At 39.3% G+C, this 15,325-nt stretch overlaps 1 protein-coding gene across 4 annotated transcripts in view; it reads left to right on the top strand.

Annotated features, from left to right (window-relative positions):
- Positions 1 to 15,325, top strand: part of sgip1a (SH3GL interacting endocytic adaptor 1a) — a 102,399-nt gene that overhangs the window by 80,247 nt on the left and 6,827 nt on the right. For all 4 annotated transcript variants that reach the window (XM_041790947.1, XM_041790944.1, XM_041790946.1 and 1 more), the window contains 8 exons: positions 1,604 to 1,725; positions 2,559 to 2,712; positions 8,564 to 8,623; positions 9,585 to 9,696; positions 11,204 to 11,359; positions 12,845 to 12,980; positions 13,190 to 13,392; positions 13,906 to 13,970. In XM_041790947.1, the coding sequence (XP_041646881.1) occupies positions 1,604 to 1,725; positions 2,559 to 2,712; positions 8,564 to 8,623; positions 9,585 to 9,696; positions 11,204 to 11,359; positions 12,845 to 12,980; positions 13,190 to 13,392; positions 13,906 to 13,970 (1,008 nt within the window). The remainder of the gene's footprint in view (positions 1 to 1,603; positions 1,726 to 2,558; positions 2,713 to 8,563; positions 8,624 to 9,584; positions 9,697 to 11,203; positions 11,360 to 12,844; positions 12,981 to 13,189; positions 13,393 to 13,905; positions 13,971 to 15,325) is intronic.

The following is a 15,325-nucleotide window of genomic DNA, read 5'->3' as shown; positions in this document are numbered from 1 at the left end:
AACTGTAAAACTGTGTTAGAGTTGGTGTTCGCTCATTCAGTGCTTGTGCTATAAAGGGGACATTGGTATTAAATATGCAGTTTTATGCCTCATAAAAAAGACTTTCATTTATCTGATACTGACATTTCAAAGTGTCTTAGCTTTCCTTTTACAAAATGTGCATGATACAGTAGTGTGTATTTAGATGGTTGTCAGTTCTTTCATTGTAAGGCTGTGATCACTTATGCCTTCTTTCCTTGTCTTCTGGCCTACACTAGGTTGGATTATGGCATTATTGGTTATTATATTATATGGGTTATCATAGGTTGGATCATGTCCAGTGGGCTGGGATTGATTGCCATACTTATTCAAATAAACTGTCACTGATCAGGGAACCAATATCATCAATAGATTTTATATGAATATGTTTGGAGTAGAGAAGGTTTTCCCTTGAGTTGGATAATCATATTTGTCATAGAACTTTGATAATTGAATCATCAACCTTGATTTTATTTATTCAAGAAAAAATATTTTTAAAAAATACAAAAAAAATTGTGAAATTATTAAAAGCGTGTGTTAATAAAAACATACAAAAAGGTAATGAATAACCACTAGTACATCCTAAATATCAGAGTTTGTATAAAACATTTCATGAATCTAGTTACACAAGAAATACTTAATGTAAAAAGAGATTTTCCTTGGGAGCCAGCTTACATTTCTTACTGTCTTTGTTACTGTTCTAAATTGAATGTATTTGTTAGCAAAGATGTCTGTTTTTGTGCACAATCAATAAGAGAGTTAGACTGATTAAATGATCATGTTCGTTCCATGCAATAACACCCTGATACTTGATATTTATTATTTCTGGGAACTGCATTTTATTATTTCTTTTTGTGTGATATCACTCATCTGCAGAACTGGGTTTTTGTGCCTTACTCATTAAAGATCAGACCTTTATGAGCAAAAAATCTTCATTTTAAATGCACAAACAGAATTATTGTTTGGAAATATACACCAGTCCTGTTGGCATTGAAAGAAGTCCAACATATAGACTACGACCATCTAAGGCTAGATCTTTGTTGCAGCAGAACCAAGGCCTCTTGTTACAGCTCTTCCTTTCCTGTCCACCTTGTAGCTGTAATATCTTACACTAATTTTAAAAAAGTAGAGGTGGCACAGAACTCAAACATAAAAGTAACTATTGGATGTCACTAAATAATACAAGAAATAACAGTGATCAGATGTCATTCAGACAATAAAGGGCTTCAACTTCACCCAGACTGTTACAAATAAATGCTGTTTAAAGGTCATTTTGTTGACTGCAGCTTCAGGCAAATCCTGATTGCCAGACTTAAGACTAAAGCTAAAATGAGCAGGCTGTTCTTTAAAAATGTTGACAAAAGGGAAACTAATGTCATGCAAGTATGCCCTTAAGTTGTTGTTCACTCCCAGTTTGAACTTTAAATATATGCCTAAGATATAAATAAATGGGTTATATGTTTGCCAATGTGTCTAGAGATGGTTCTGTTCACCCTGTAACTTTTCTAAATTGGGCTGTTTTCACCAAGGGATGAAAAAAAATAGGTTTTTATAAAGTCTTGTCTTTTTCTGTTTGTCTCTGCAGGTTCTTCTTCCCCTGTGCGACCTGCAACCCCCTCATCAGTTAACCAAACTCCACCACCTCCTCCACCTCGCCCCCCTTCACGGCCCAAACTTCCTCCAGGGAAACCCACTGTAGGAGATGCAGTAAGTCTGCTACTTTATACAGTTTTAATTTTTTCATTGAGATGGCATTATTTAAAGGAAAGTGACAATATCAGATTGCAAAAATCCAACCACGTCACTGTTGTGATGAGCAATGTACAGTCACTGCTCCCCTGCTGATTGGCTTGGCTAAATTTTCTGCAGGGACTTCTCTGACAATGAAGGCAATGCACTAGTGCAAAAAACTGCAGTTTTTGTTCAGTCCACTAGAGGCTGGTTGTAGATATTCCAGAGGTCACATTGCACCTAATGTTAAAATACCAAATTTTATGATAGATATTAACAATTTTACAGCCTGGTTGAACAAAAGATTTTTTCCAGAGTAGTTTTTATTGGCACACACACCACATTGGACCATATTTATTTGGATTTTGTTTCTTAGAAGGATGTGAGTAGTGTATAATTAGGTGCGCTGGCTGATATGACTGCAAGCCAGTGCAGTTTGTCTGTTAGTTTTGCCAAAAATAGTTTGCGACATGTTCAATATGGCAATCGGCACAGTTGGGCCTCAAAAGACCACTTCAGGCTGCCTTCAAATGGGCGCTGACACTCTGACTTTGTCCCAGTGCTTTCTGCAGTCCATGGAAATAACTGGAAACTTTCCTAACAGCCAGACTAATATCTGCAGTTTCCCTTAAGATTAATTTTTATCATAAAGACTTGTTTGTATAAAAAAAGAGGCTCAGAATCAGAGCTTGACCAGATTACTAGAAACAACTTTGGGAGTTAAACACATTCATAAAAATGGTGATTCTGAAATCCTAAACTTCAGGATATCAATCTAAATTGTCTTTGCTCTTTGCTGTGTCTTCTAGAGTCGTCCATTCAGCCCTCCAGTCCACTCTGCCAGCCCCCCTCCTATCGCTCCTTTGGCGCGGGCTGAGAGCACCTCCTCCATCTCCTCCACAAATTCCATGAGTGCCGCCACCACCCCCACTGTCGGTAAAGAGCTCTCCGTGTCCGTGTCAGGTGTGTGATCCTTCAACAGTCACTAAGCTGTGCGGCCTGGTGTCCGACAGCAGCAATTACAAGAGTTTGGAATGAATATTAAAAGCTTATTGTTGATTTTACGCACTGGCCCTGTCCCTCTTTCTGTGTAGAGTCCGTGTAGAATGATTTAGGTAGTTCCTAATTAATTTATCCATTTATTTGTTTATTTATTAATTATTTATTTTCTCTGGGAAGGGGACAGCTTCCAGGCAGTGGTGCTTCCCTTCATGAAAATATGGAATCCCATACTAAATATCAAGCATTACTAAGTCTGCCGTAATTTTTTTAAAGTAGAAAAGAAATGCTTCTCAGTGGCATTTTGACATGACAATTTTTTTAAAAGGGTAGAAATATTATTTAGTTAAAGCAGGCACAAACAGACACATTCATAATTACACCCTCAAACACACATACTCGTATAATGAGTGGGAGGTGTGAATGTGAGGCAGGGTGTTAATTTTAATTTTGAAGAGCAAACATTATCTAGAAGCCATCCTTTAATAAGTTAATGGCACAACAGTTTACACTCCTCATTCTAACTTTAGAGTCAGCGCTGAGGAACCTCGCGATGCAGAGCTGTGAGTGGATGATAACAAATCTCAGTGGACTCTAACATGGCTGAGTCATACAAAACTAAAAAATAGACAATCTGGAGGCAGAAATAGTTACATTAAAAACAGAATGTAGTTCACGGCTCAGGCTGCTTCTTTTGAACAGAGTGCAGGGATAAACATGGGGGAAAGATGCCCCCTAGAATGGAGCAGATGGACTTGATAAGGTTGAAGAAGCATTTAACAGCTACTACACCTATTTTATTTTGAGTGTTTCTTTAATTCTGATATTTTAATTGTGTTGAAGTTTATTTCTTTTTTCAGTTTAGCTTTGCATCACTTGGTTTATAATTTTGAATTGTCCTTGTTTTGATTTGCTTTCTGTTTTTTTATTTTGCTTTGTTTTTGTCTCCTTTTTTCCTTTGGCTTTGTCAGAAGATGATGCTTATGTAGACAAACTGCCCACCTTTGGGAGACACTTTGATTCATTTGCAGGTAGAGTAACAATCCCCTCGGAGAGAGGGGGACAGAGAAGTGGGCGAGGTGGAAAAGAGTTTTGTGGGGGAGTGCTCTTGTGTCAGTTTTCCATCTGTTTGATGTTTTTACCCAGAGTGCAGTTGACACAGAAGGGTAAAGGCCATCGCTGAGTGTTTTTGTGATTTCTCAATTGACTAGTCAAAGCATGTAGGTATTGGGAAAGTGAGCCACACATTTTCAGCTTCAGAAAGCCTATTTTTAAGCATTCATCTCAGATAATAAGAAACCTACAATAAAGGCTTTTTCTGTCATTTTCCTAATGCCCACTTATTTGACTCGTCGACTCCAGGTTTTGCTCACAGATGTAGGGACATACCACACCTTCATTTTTTTCTTTTGAAACGTGGCAGCATTTTTTAGTGACTTTGTCATTTTTTGTCTTCATTTTGCTCTTGCCAGCTCATACCTTCCCACACATTTCCCAAGCATTTAATAGAGATGATAGCCTCTGTCTCTCTCTTTCTCTGTATCTCTTTCTCCCCTCTCCACTCTCTTATTCCCGCATTCACTATGAGAAAAAAATCTGCCATAAAAGGAAAAGAAAGCTGTGGTCACAAGAAAAGCTGAATCTTTTTACAACAGATTTAACGCAAAAAGTTTGAGTGTTTTTGCTGTTCTGCCCATCCTCCTGCTGGTGGGACCTTTCTCTCTGTTTTATGACTGTGCACCAGTGGCTGTCTAGCCATGTCACCATTGTAACCTCCTGTTTCTGCTCTTGGTGACACACATTATGTATGTGTGGTTGTGCAGAGTGCAGTGCGGCCGCTCCCAGATACCTTTACTCTCAGTCTGCACCACAAGAGTGTATTTGTGTGTTGTGTGTTCAATGAACTCGTCTGAAGAGCTCCTCATCTGTGAGCCCTTGAGATCCACATTGTCCGTCTTTCTCCCACACACAGGCTCAAATATATACACTCTCTTACACACTACCAGATCAGAGCTGCTGTTCATGGTGTCATTTGATGTCTGGCATGAGAATTAAGATGAATTAGACAGGCAGCAGCTGTTTGGTATTCCTATAATCTACTCTGTACCACTGGAGTGGCATGACACAACCTCAAGTTCAACCGAGCCTCAGTCTACTCCCACACTTGACCCCTGCCGCCCACCTTTTCATACCTGTCACTCACGCACTCTCCAACCATACACAAACACAGCTTTAAACCCAGCTCTTCCTCAACTGAACACCTGCCCTTTTGTTCTCCTCATGAAGCACTGTGCTGCCGTCACCGTTCCATCATTCGCTCTCTCAGCAACACATGGTCACTGCTGGGACCTCCCATTAAAACAGTAGTATAGAGGAGAACAAGTAAACCCTGTTCTACCATGAGAATTCCTGTGTCAAACAGAACCATAGACCAGAGTTTAATGTGTAAATCTGCAGTCTGTCAAGTGGCAGGGAGGTAATTAAGTAGACAGCGCCATACGTAAACAGTCATTTGTAATCCTTTTTCTCCAGCCATGAGATGTTTTTCAGTGTGGAGCCTTTAACCTGTTAAATCCTGGACCAACAAGATCTAGTAAAGCCTTCCACATTTGGATGACATGTCCCAAAGGGGAAGATAAGTTGAGCATTGTTTGACCAAAATGTGAGGATAATAGTTGGGGTATTTTTGTCACCAGAAAAATAAAGCAGTCTTCTTTATCTGGGCCTTTTTGGCTAGTAACAGAAGATTTCCTTTCTTATTTAAATTCTGTTTTAATATGCAATATCTCTTATATTTTTAAGGATAACTGTATTATCATAATGAAACTAGAAAAGCACTCAGAGAGCGCAGACCTCCGCCATTAACCCTATCTCCCAGTAGCGAAGAATCCTTTAAAAACATTCCTGGATCCAGACGGTAATCTGGATCACTCCCAAAATCTAATTCGCCGATTACTCCCTCCCCAGTGGGGTGGAGACACAGTGAGGCAAAGCCTTGGATTCGCTACATGTGGAAGTCATGGCAGAGGGTGAATATTCTTCTATTCCTCCCAGCATTGTGAGTATTCTACAGCTACAATTTGCTGTCTTTCCCTCTGTTATGCTCCAACTCGTCTCCTCGACCGGGCGTGTGTCCTTCAAACTCTGTAACTTCAAAATGTTGAATAAGTTACTCATGTCCGCCATCTCCTGGTGTAAAGTGGTAACAGTGCAGCCCTCCGCCATTAGCCCTATCTCCCAATAGTACAGAATCCTTTAAAAAAATTCCTGGATCCAGACAGATCTGGATCAGTCCCAAAATCGAATCTGTTCTTCCTTAGGCCATTTCTGACATGTCCTGAAAATTTCCTGAAAATCCGTCGATGACTTTTTGAGTTATGTTGCTATCAAACGAACAAACAAACAAACGAACAAACCCACCCGATCACATAACCTCCTTGGCGGAGGTAAATATGTAAAGACATAAGGAAAATGATTTTAAAATATTAGGAATCTCATAAACCCTCCTTAAAGCATTCCTGTCACCTTCCTTAAAGCAATACCAGTTTAGTGAGTTTGGAAATTTGTTGTCAAAAAAGGAAATAAGAAATCCTAGCACAGCAGTGTTATGTTTGCCAGGTGTCCATCCTGTATCAAATGCATTTAACTAATGGGTGCTTCAACTGTCTGAATGCCTTGATTTGGTCTGTAGGGTCTTCATACTTTACCTTCAGAGTCTCTGCTAATTGGAGGATCCTGACCCCTGAAATCAGGATGCAGCATCTGTCTCTGGTTACAGTCCCATGGCTGCCCCCTGCAGGGTGCTGTAATGTACGACAGGCTGCTGCCATCTGTTTCATTATAAACGAGGAAGCCTTTAGGTCAAGGGTGTCCAAACTTTTCCATTGGCGGCCACATACAGAAATTTATAAGGATGGTGGGGCAACTTTTATATAATCTCACCTTGATGCTAAAATGAGTAAAAACCTATTTTATGTTGGTTAAGATATGCTCAGTGATTGGGTACGCTTAAATGGCTAGTTGATGGCTGACAAAGCAAAAGGCCAACCATTTTAAGGAGAGGCCAGACAGATTTTAGAGGGCTCTGGCTACCACTGGCCCCACCCCTGGAACATCATTGGTGCTGCTATTTGCTGTTGTAATCCATTAGGGAATTATAAATAATTTCTTATACTGTTTATAGCGTTGTCTCAATTTAGTCCTAAAAAAAACAGCTATAAATCCTGGTCAAAATGTTTGTTTACAGTATTACCATGGTAGCACTGCCTTGTTTCGAAACTAAGAAGAATAATACAGTGTAGCACAAGCTTCATGCTCTATTAAGGGCCATATTTAATTTAATTTGATTTAAAGAAAAAAATATCCCACGGGCCACATTTGGCCCCTGGGCCATAGTTTTGACACCCCTGCTTTAGGTAAATCTATGCACAGTTAGATTCTGAAAGAACCTCATGAGTAAGAAAATCTATTATGATTTTTTTTCCTATTTTCCCTTGAAGCCCATCACTTGTATCTAAGAAAATCTTAGCCCCCCGGGACTTGCCAAATAAAAATGATATATTCATTTAAAAAATCAGCCTGGATTTTAATGTTTCATTGATAAAACTTTGAGGTAGTAGGTCTACACGTGTTTATCTTACCAAAAGACTAAGTATTTAAAAAAATGTTCTATTATGATTTTAGTTAATATGTTAAAATCTACTTATGACAGCCTCAAAGCAGACAAAGCTTTGTTCCCTCCTGAGATCTCTGTTGCCCTCCTAGGATGTCCTGCACCCTAGGTTGGGAACAGGGCGAGTAGTTTTCATGGGGTCCACCAACAGTAAATAAAGGCTTGAAAATCACAAGAGTTCAGCCATCTGCCGTCTTATTCATCCATATCCCCTTGATGAAGAAATTAGTTCCAGTTTGTTGATGACCATCATTAATTGAGTAGCTTTTTTGTGTACTGGTACTTTTTTAGTACATTTTGAAATTATTAATTTTACAGGGGCAGGTTTAGCAGCGCCCATAGACGGAGGCTTTAGTCCTCAATGCACTGGTCAGGGGATTGAATAACGATCTCGGCCCTGTTTGGAGCATGTCTTCCCCTTTCTCTCTCCCAGTGTTTCCTGTCTCTCTTCAGCCATCCTATCAGAATAAAAGAAGAAAGCCCAAAAAATCATCTTAAACAAAGGAATCAGTAATTTTTTCATTTAATATTTTTTGGGACAATTTGTACTTCCTTACATTTTAAGAAGCATTGATTTATGTGTTTAACATGAAACTGGTCAGTTTTTAAATGAAGTGCATAGGAACCTTGTAAGGCATCCAAGGTTGTTGTGACAGAACTAATCTGGTCTAGGACAATGCCACAATTAAAACACATTGACAGTTTTTATATTGGATCTAGACCTACATGATTCCTCCATGTGGCTTCTCTTTTCATATTCCCACCTGAAACTCCAGCCTCAACTCTTTTCTGTACCACACATCGTGCACATTGAGCCAGATTACTGCCAACATCCAGCGGCGAACATCTGGCCCTGACTCCACTTCACTCCTGCATTTCCTCGCACACGCAAAGACAAACATCCTGTCACACCCTTGTTGTCCTTTCTCGGCTTACCTTGGCGTATGTGTCCCCATTGGTCCCCCCAGAGCTCCACCTCCACGTTTCACTCGCTGTGACGTGTGATAGACCTGCCATGTGAGACTCACGCTACTGTCCTTCTCTCCCTCCCCTTCTCACCCACTTCCCACCTTCTCAAACCTCTTCCTCCTCTCTCCTGACCCCTCCTCCCCTTCCTCCTCCATCCCTTGACCCCCCACACAGAGAATGACCAGCCATCCCTTGTATGGTTTGACAGAGGGAAGTTTTATTTAACCTTTGAAGGTAAGTTTGCTCTGCACCAGGATAGCGTCACGCACAAACACACACTCTTCTTGAGGCTCATTTGTGCAAGCTTGGCCCCCTCCCTTGCCCTGCCCCTTCTTTCCTTCCTTCCTTCTTCCCCTCTCCTCCTCTTTCCTTCTTTGCACTCCTTCATCACTCCTCATCCATGCAATGCTAACTCCTGGCTGAGCTCCCTAAAGTGCTACAACTAAGTAGTCTTGTCATATCTTCATTACCTCCTCCTCCTGACATTGTTCATTCTCATTTCTTAGGCGCTGACTGCCTTTCATTCACTCCCTGAAGAATCATCGTTCTTCGTGTACTTTGCTAATCTCTCTCTCGACACTTTTGGCCGTTTGGTTCTTGGTTTTGATCTTTGGCCTGTCTGATCTTCTTTGATCTTGTCAGTATGATTCAGCTTCAGCAGCAACAAGCATGTACACCTCTTCTTTCTGCCTCTATCTTTTCTTCTTTTCTAACTCTGCATACTCTACGGAGGGGAAGTCATCAGAGTGTAGCATGCTGTATAAAAACTGAATTCTGTGAGGGAGATTATGTTTAATTTCACAGTCAAGAGCAGAGAGAAATGGGTATCCTCTATGCACATAACCTGCTGTTTTCATGCCACCTTACTAACACCAATATTTGCTCTCATTTCAAACTGTTGTAAAGTTTCATGTCATTACAATAGTTTGCACATCATGTTTTTCTCATTTCATCCACACATTTTTGTTAAGGAAGAGTGTGGTGTCCTTGGTTTGGAGTTTAAAGACAAACCTTCCTATTAATCCATTTCTTCTATGCATTTAATGAAGCTATAATATATTTATCTAAAACCCTGACAATGAAAGTAACAGTTATGGAGCAGAGTTAAACTTAAAATCTTGGTTTATTTGGTCTGTATGTTATACATTATGCAAAATATTTTTAATGTGTCTGTATGCGTGTATGTTCCCTCCAGGCTGCTCCAGAGGGCCCAGCCCTCTCACTATGGGCGCTCAGGACACTCTACCTGTAGCTGCTGCATTCACTGAGACAGTCAATGCCTTCTTTAAGGGAGCTGACCCCAGCAAGTAAGTCAATACATTCAAGCTTAAACAGCTTGTTGATTATCCCAGTGCTCACTGAATAATAAGCAGCTACGTCTGATGAATGGCACAGTGGTGAGATCAGTTTCTGTGGAAAAATTGTCCAGCCTTATCCTGCATGATTGACAGACTATTTTAGGAGATTTTCCCATTTTCCCATTTGTGCTGTACAAATTTATTTTAAATGGCAATTTTTAAAGGAAATGTCAGATCTCTTTTGAAGCAAAATTGTACGTTTTCACTGGTAACTATACAACCTACAAAGCCAAAGTGAAACTAATATTCACAAAGTAAAACTGAAAAAGTAAATCCTAAAGTTTTACAGTCACATGATAAACATAATAACATAATAAAATTGTGTACATACTTAAAAGTCCCTGTAATGTAAAATCCAAAATTTGCATGAAAACTTACTTGATTAATTGGAACAAGGTTGCTGTAATGATGTGAAAACACTGAGATCTATGTGTGACTGAAGAAAGAGATTTTTATTTTGAAGAGCAACATCAGGAAATGGCGTGTTAACTTAACTTAAGGAAAGAGAAACATAACTTCACATTACTCATAAAATGAAATATTAGAAATACCTAGAGTGTTAAATGCTTATACAGACCAATAAACCGTCTGCCTGTCATGACATTAAGGTGTCATTTTTGGTGTGACAGGGCTGAGCTTTGCTGCATTCAAAGTTTCCTAGAGCAGATATTACTGCATCATTTTTCATGATTTTAAAGCTTGATTTTATAAATGTAAAGATGTTTTTCATGACTAAAATTTGGTCTGGTGGTTCATAGAACAGCCGCCTGTCATACAGCAAACCAATAAGACAGATTTTTTTTTCATCATTTAGGGACTTTGATTGACTTAAGTCTTGTGTCTGTTTATCCAAACATCCCTTGTAAACTGTAATCTTGGTTCAAGACATCCTAAAAAATACTTGAATCAGCACTTTGGGAAATATGCTATGTATTTACAATGATATATTGGCCTAAAAACAAAGTGAAATGATCATGATTAGGCCAAAGCCTTAAATAGTTATACACTTAGACTTAAATTGTTTTTTCCAGGATGATTTTCTTGCCCTGTATCCCGTTTAAATTGTTTCACAGCAGTCTTATCTATCTGAGAATACTCAGCTGAGGCAGATTAGGGAGTGTAAAATAAAGTATTTGTGAAAAAAAAGATTAAAGATGGTAATTTTAATATTCGGAAAGTTGTAATAGTTAGAAAGCTGTGCAACAAGAATAATAAGTCACTAAATGCATTAAAGCCACGGGCAAAAGTTTAACTCAGACATGAAACTTTGGGCTTAAAGTAGCTCTGTTGTTCTTTTTTTAATGCATTTGCTTGTGTTTGTTTAAGAGAAAAAGAATGTTTAGTTAAGTAAAATAATGAACTGTTTATGTATGTAAACCTTCAGTGTCTGTCTCCAGGCTGTTCTCTCTTTTTTTGTTAATCTTTAACCCTCTCTGTGTCATCCTCATCCTCTCAGGTGCGTTGTGAAGATCATAGGTGAGATGGTTTTGTCGTTTCCGGCGGGAATCACGCGGCACTTTGCCAATAACCCGTCCCCCGCCACGCTAACCTTCAGCATAACCAACTACAGCCGACTGGAGCATGTCCTGCCTAACCCCCAGCTCCTCTGCTGGTAATCACACCACTGTGAAGTCAACACTTCAACCCCACATTTAATAAAAGCATAAATGAATAAATCTGCATTTTAACTGAAGGAAGTGAAGATATAAAACCTCAAAATAACTCTTACTACATCCACTTCCCATGCTTAATTGTGCTGCTTGGAAAACTCCTAATTTAACTTCATCAAACCAAATTAAATGATGTTACTTAACATTCATTTTTTTATCATCATTATTATCATTATGGGTGATTTGACTTACACAGCATGAGATGATAGTTGTAAAAGCATGAGTCACCTTCTTGATTTAAAAATAGAGTGGAAAAAGGGATTAATGGACTCTTTATGGGCAGTGTTTATTTCCAATTCATTTTGAGTGTATCATAATAATTATTGTTTATTTCCTCATCATGGTGATTATTGTTTCCACACAACAAATCCTACTTATCACATTTACTGTCTGTTACAGTGTCAGGACAACCTGATTGATATAGAGCATTAATTACACTTGGAAAACACGTGTATTTTAAAAACAAAAGGTCTAAATTATACAAGCATGAAATTAAATTAGTTTGATTAAAGAGGGGGAAATTCCTGTACTTGGACTAAAGCTGATGAAAGTGTCTGAAACTGGCTCATTAAATGTTCATGATCCCATATAGAGGGTTTTTTATAGAAGGATGACCAGAGGGAATGAGTAAACCTAGGTGAGCTCATTTCAAACACTGATGCTGACCACATATTGAGTCATCGTGAAGTCATCAGAGTTTTCGTTAAATCCTTGTGAAGAGGGGTCAGCTTTGTTCTCATTTATTCCTTTGATTACAGTTTTATTGAATAAACATGCTTAAAAACATACCTGAAGACCATTGATGATTAGTTTGGCCCTTAGTGAGGAGACAAAAAACCTGTTCTGTGGCGCTAAAGAATGTCTCTTTGAATGTCTTTCGTTGGGTGTAATGTTTTCTTTACTACAAAGCTTCATTTAGACTAGTGGTTCTCAACTGGTCCAGCCTCAGGACCCACCATCATCTAAATAAGGAATTATGTCCAATTTTCTGATGGCTTTTAAACACTCATATTTATTTAATGTAAAACATTACAATTTAGACCTTAAATGGAAGAAAACATAGGATTGAATAAAGAGACGGGATGAGACAAATGTGTCATGGAAAAAACAGCTTTGTTAACCCAAGATAATGAGATAAAAAGGTCTAGATTTTGAGAGACAACAACCAAACATTGTTTCTGCTTTAGAATATTTTCCCAAAACCTTGAAGCGTATGTAGTCTGTATTAGGGAGACCTCTTGTGGTCAACTGTTGAACTGAAAATGCTGATAAATCTATTTGTTATTATGGTCAAATGTAGCTCAAAATTGAAACAGGACTTTCCCTTTTGTAACAAGCTAGAGCCAAAATTATCCTTGCAAAAGTCAACCAGTCATTTAAGTTGTCTCGATGTGATTGTGCTTTTCTGTGTGCTTCGCCCCCATCAGTGACACTACCACTACAGCCAAGGCAGATTCAAAGGACTTCTGGGTGAACATGCCAAACCTGATATCACATTTAAAGAAGGTGGCGGAACAGAAGCCACAAGCAACATATTACAATGTGGACATGCTCAAGTATCAGGTAAGCTTGGCCTTTGAGAGTTCAAGCCCTCAGCTCTAAAACTTCATCTGTCAAACTACCAACTGCAGCTTTTTCACCTGGTGTTTGAGGCTTAAAAGAGCTGGTGGGAAAAGGGCTGTTATTTTGGAAATCACAAATGGTGTGAAAAATTCTGCTGTTATATTATAAGCTGTAATATATGTGCAATTACATTTTCTCTCTGTTGGCAGGTATCAGCCGATGGACTGCAATCAATTCCTCTGAATCTAGCGGTGAGCTGGAGATGTGAGTCCACCAGCACGGACCTGAGGATAGACTACAAATACAACGGGGAGGCCATGACGACACCGATGGCACTCAACAACGTACAGTTCCTGGTTCCTGTCGATGGAGGGGTTTCCAAACTACAGGCAGTCTTACCTCCTGCTGCATGGTATGAGCTCAAGCCGGTTTTCACTCTTTATTTATACTTCTGTGATATGTAGGAGTATGTATGAAAAGTATGCAGCATGAAAACAGAAGGGAAACAATGTAGAATTTGTAGCTGGAGCTGAGTTTTAATGCTCATCTTTGCACCCAATAGCTAAAAAAGTACAAAAGGGGGTTAGCAGAATACAAGGCATGCACATAACAATGGCAAAATCACTGAAGACTAAATAACTGAGCTTTAAAAAATGTTCCTAAAGAAGGTCCAGTTTGTATACTACAGAAGAGGTGCTCCAGAGCGGTTTGTCTAAACTAAGATTCATACACTGTTGCTTTATAAGCCATGTTGTATAAACCACGTTACTGAATCCAAAACTCCTGATGAATCCACATTTACCAAGCAGTTACACAGCAATGTTATTCATCAGTAAAATATATTATGCATTAAGATTTGACTTTTAGCAGGATACTTCCTTGAAAGTTTGATTAATGTGATTACATTTTGTCTTGATCCTGACAGGAATGCAGAGCAGCAAAGAATCCTTTGGAAGATCCCTGACATCTCACAGAAATCTGAAAATGGAGGTTTGTACAGTGTGATGAGTTTTACTAATGCTGACCTTCTTTAAGTAAAAACTTTTTTGAAATTGATGATGGATCAACTATCCTTTTTATCCTTATGAATATCAGACATTATGACAAACAATTTAATGTGAAATCCAGGGCTATTTTCAGCATTTTGGACCTCTTGGCTAAATAATTCTTTACACATGTACTAATTTTTAGGAGTCTCAAACATTGTTTCAGTCACAGGGAAAACAAGACTAGGTTAAAGCCTAGTATATAGCTGACTGCAACTATCTGGGATGCCTGTTGAAATGCTTGACTGAAATGTGTGTTCTGGCAGAGTGAATTTGCCATGATTGTTAGTAGTTTATTATTTTTAGCCAAAGGTAAAGTAAGTGGTTACTGAAATGTAAAAAGCTACATATTGCCCTCTCTCCTTCTGTGTGTGTGGAGCTGAAACCTGAGCAGCATCATCCCCCCTCCCCTCCTGCTTTTGTTCTACCGCATCTGATTGGTTAAACACAGACACACATCAACTCAGCTGACACTCTCTGTATTCTTTGCTATTACTGCGCAAAGGGAAGACAACACTACAAGAAAAGGGCAAAAATCTCTCCTCTGCACAAGACAAGCTGTCAGGGTGGCTCTCTGCTATGGTTTTAACAAGAACAGCCATCCAGGTCGGAGTAAACTGCAGCGGTCCTACTGCTGTCCAAGCTAACAGCTAACGCCTGACAATGCGGGACAAGCTCACCGCCATGATCGGAAAGCCATGCCTAAACAGAGCAGGGGTAGAGCGCTTGTTTGGACAAGACACATTGTCCAGTTTAGACAAAAGCACCGCTGTGGCTCAGTCGCAGCTGGGACACAACAACTCATTAGCTGTGTACAACAACTATCCCTGTCCCTGTAACTATCACATAATCGTGCCCAAGCGGGGTGGCAGAAGAACACCAACGTCGTTTTCTGTTGCAGAAAGCTTTCCGTGTTGCTCACAGTACAAACTGTGATGAAGAAATGTGTTGGTCTGGCTTAGACCAAGCTAACGTTCAGCTAGCAGGCTGTAAATGCAAGCATTCACACAACAAGTAACCCTTTCCGCCTTGAACTATCACACACTCACGCTGTAGCAGTTTGGCAGAAGAGCAAAAACACCCTTTCTGTTACAAAAAGCTTTTAGTGTTGCTGTTTTTCGCTTGTTTTAATAAAGATATGTCCAGTTTTGACAAAGTGCTGCTGTGATTAATTCAGAGCTAATCGCTCTTCGAGCAGCCAGCATACACAAGAAGTTGCCTTTTCCCCTCAACTATCACATAGTCATGCCAAAGCTGGTCAGCAGAAGAGTGAAAACATCTTTCCCAACATGAAAAGCT

This window comes from Cheilinus undulatus, linkage group 7 (genome assembly GCF_018320785.1).
Source record: "Cheilinus undulatus linkage group 7, ASM1832078v1, whole genome shotgun sequence".
Lineage (NCBI taxonomy): Eukaryota > Metazoa > Chordata > Actinopteri > Labriformes > Labridae > Cheilinus > Cheilinus undulatus.
The sequence above is the reverse complement of the archived record's forward strand: the minus strand, read 5'-3'. Positions and strand labels throughout refer to the sequence as shown.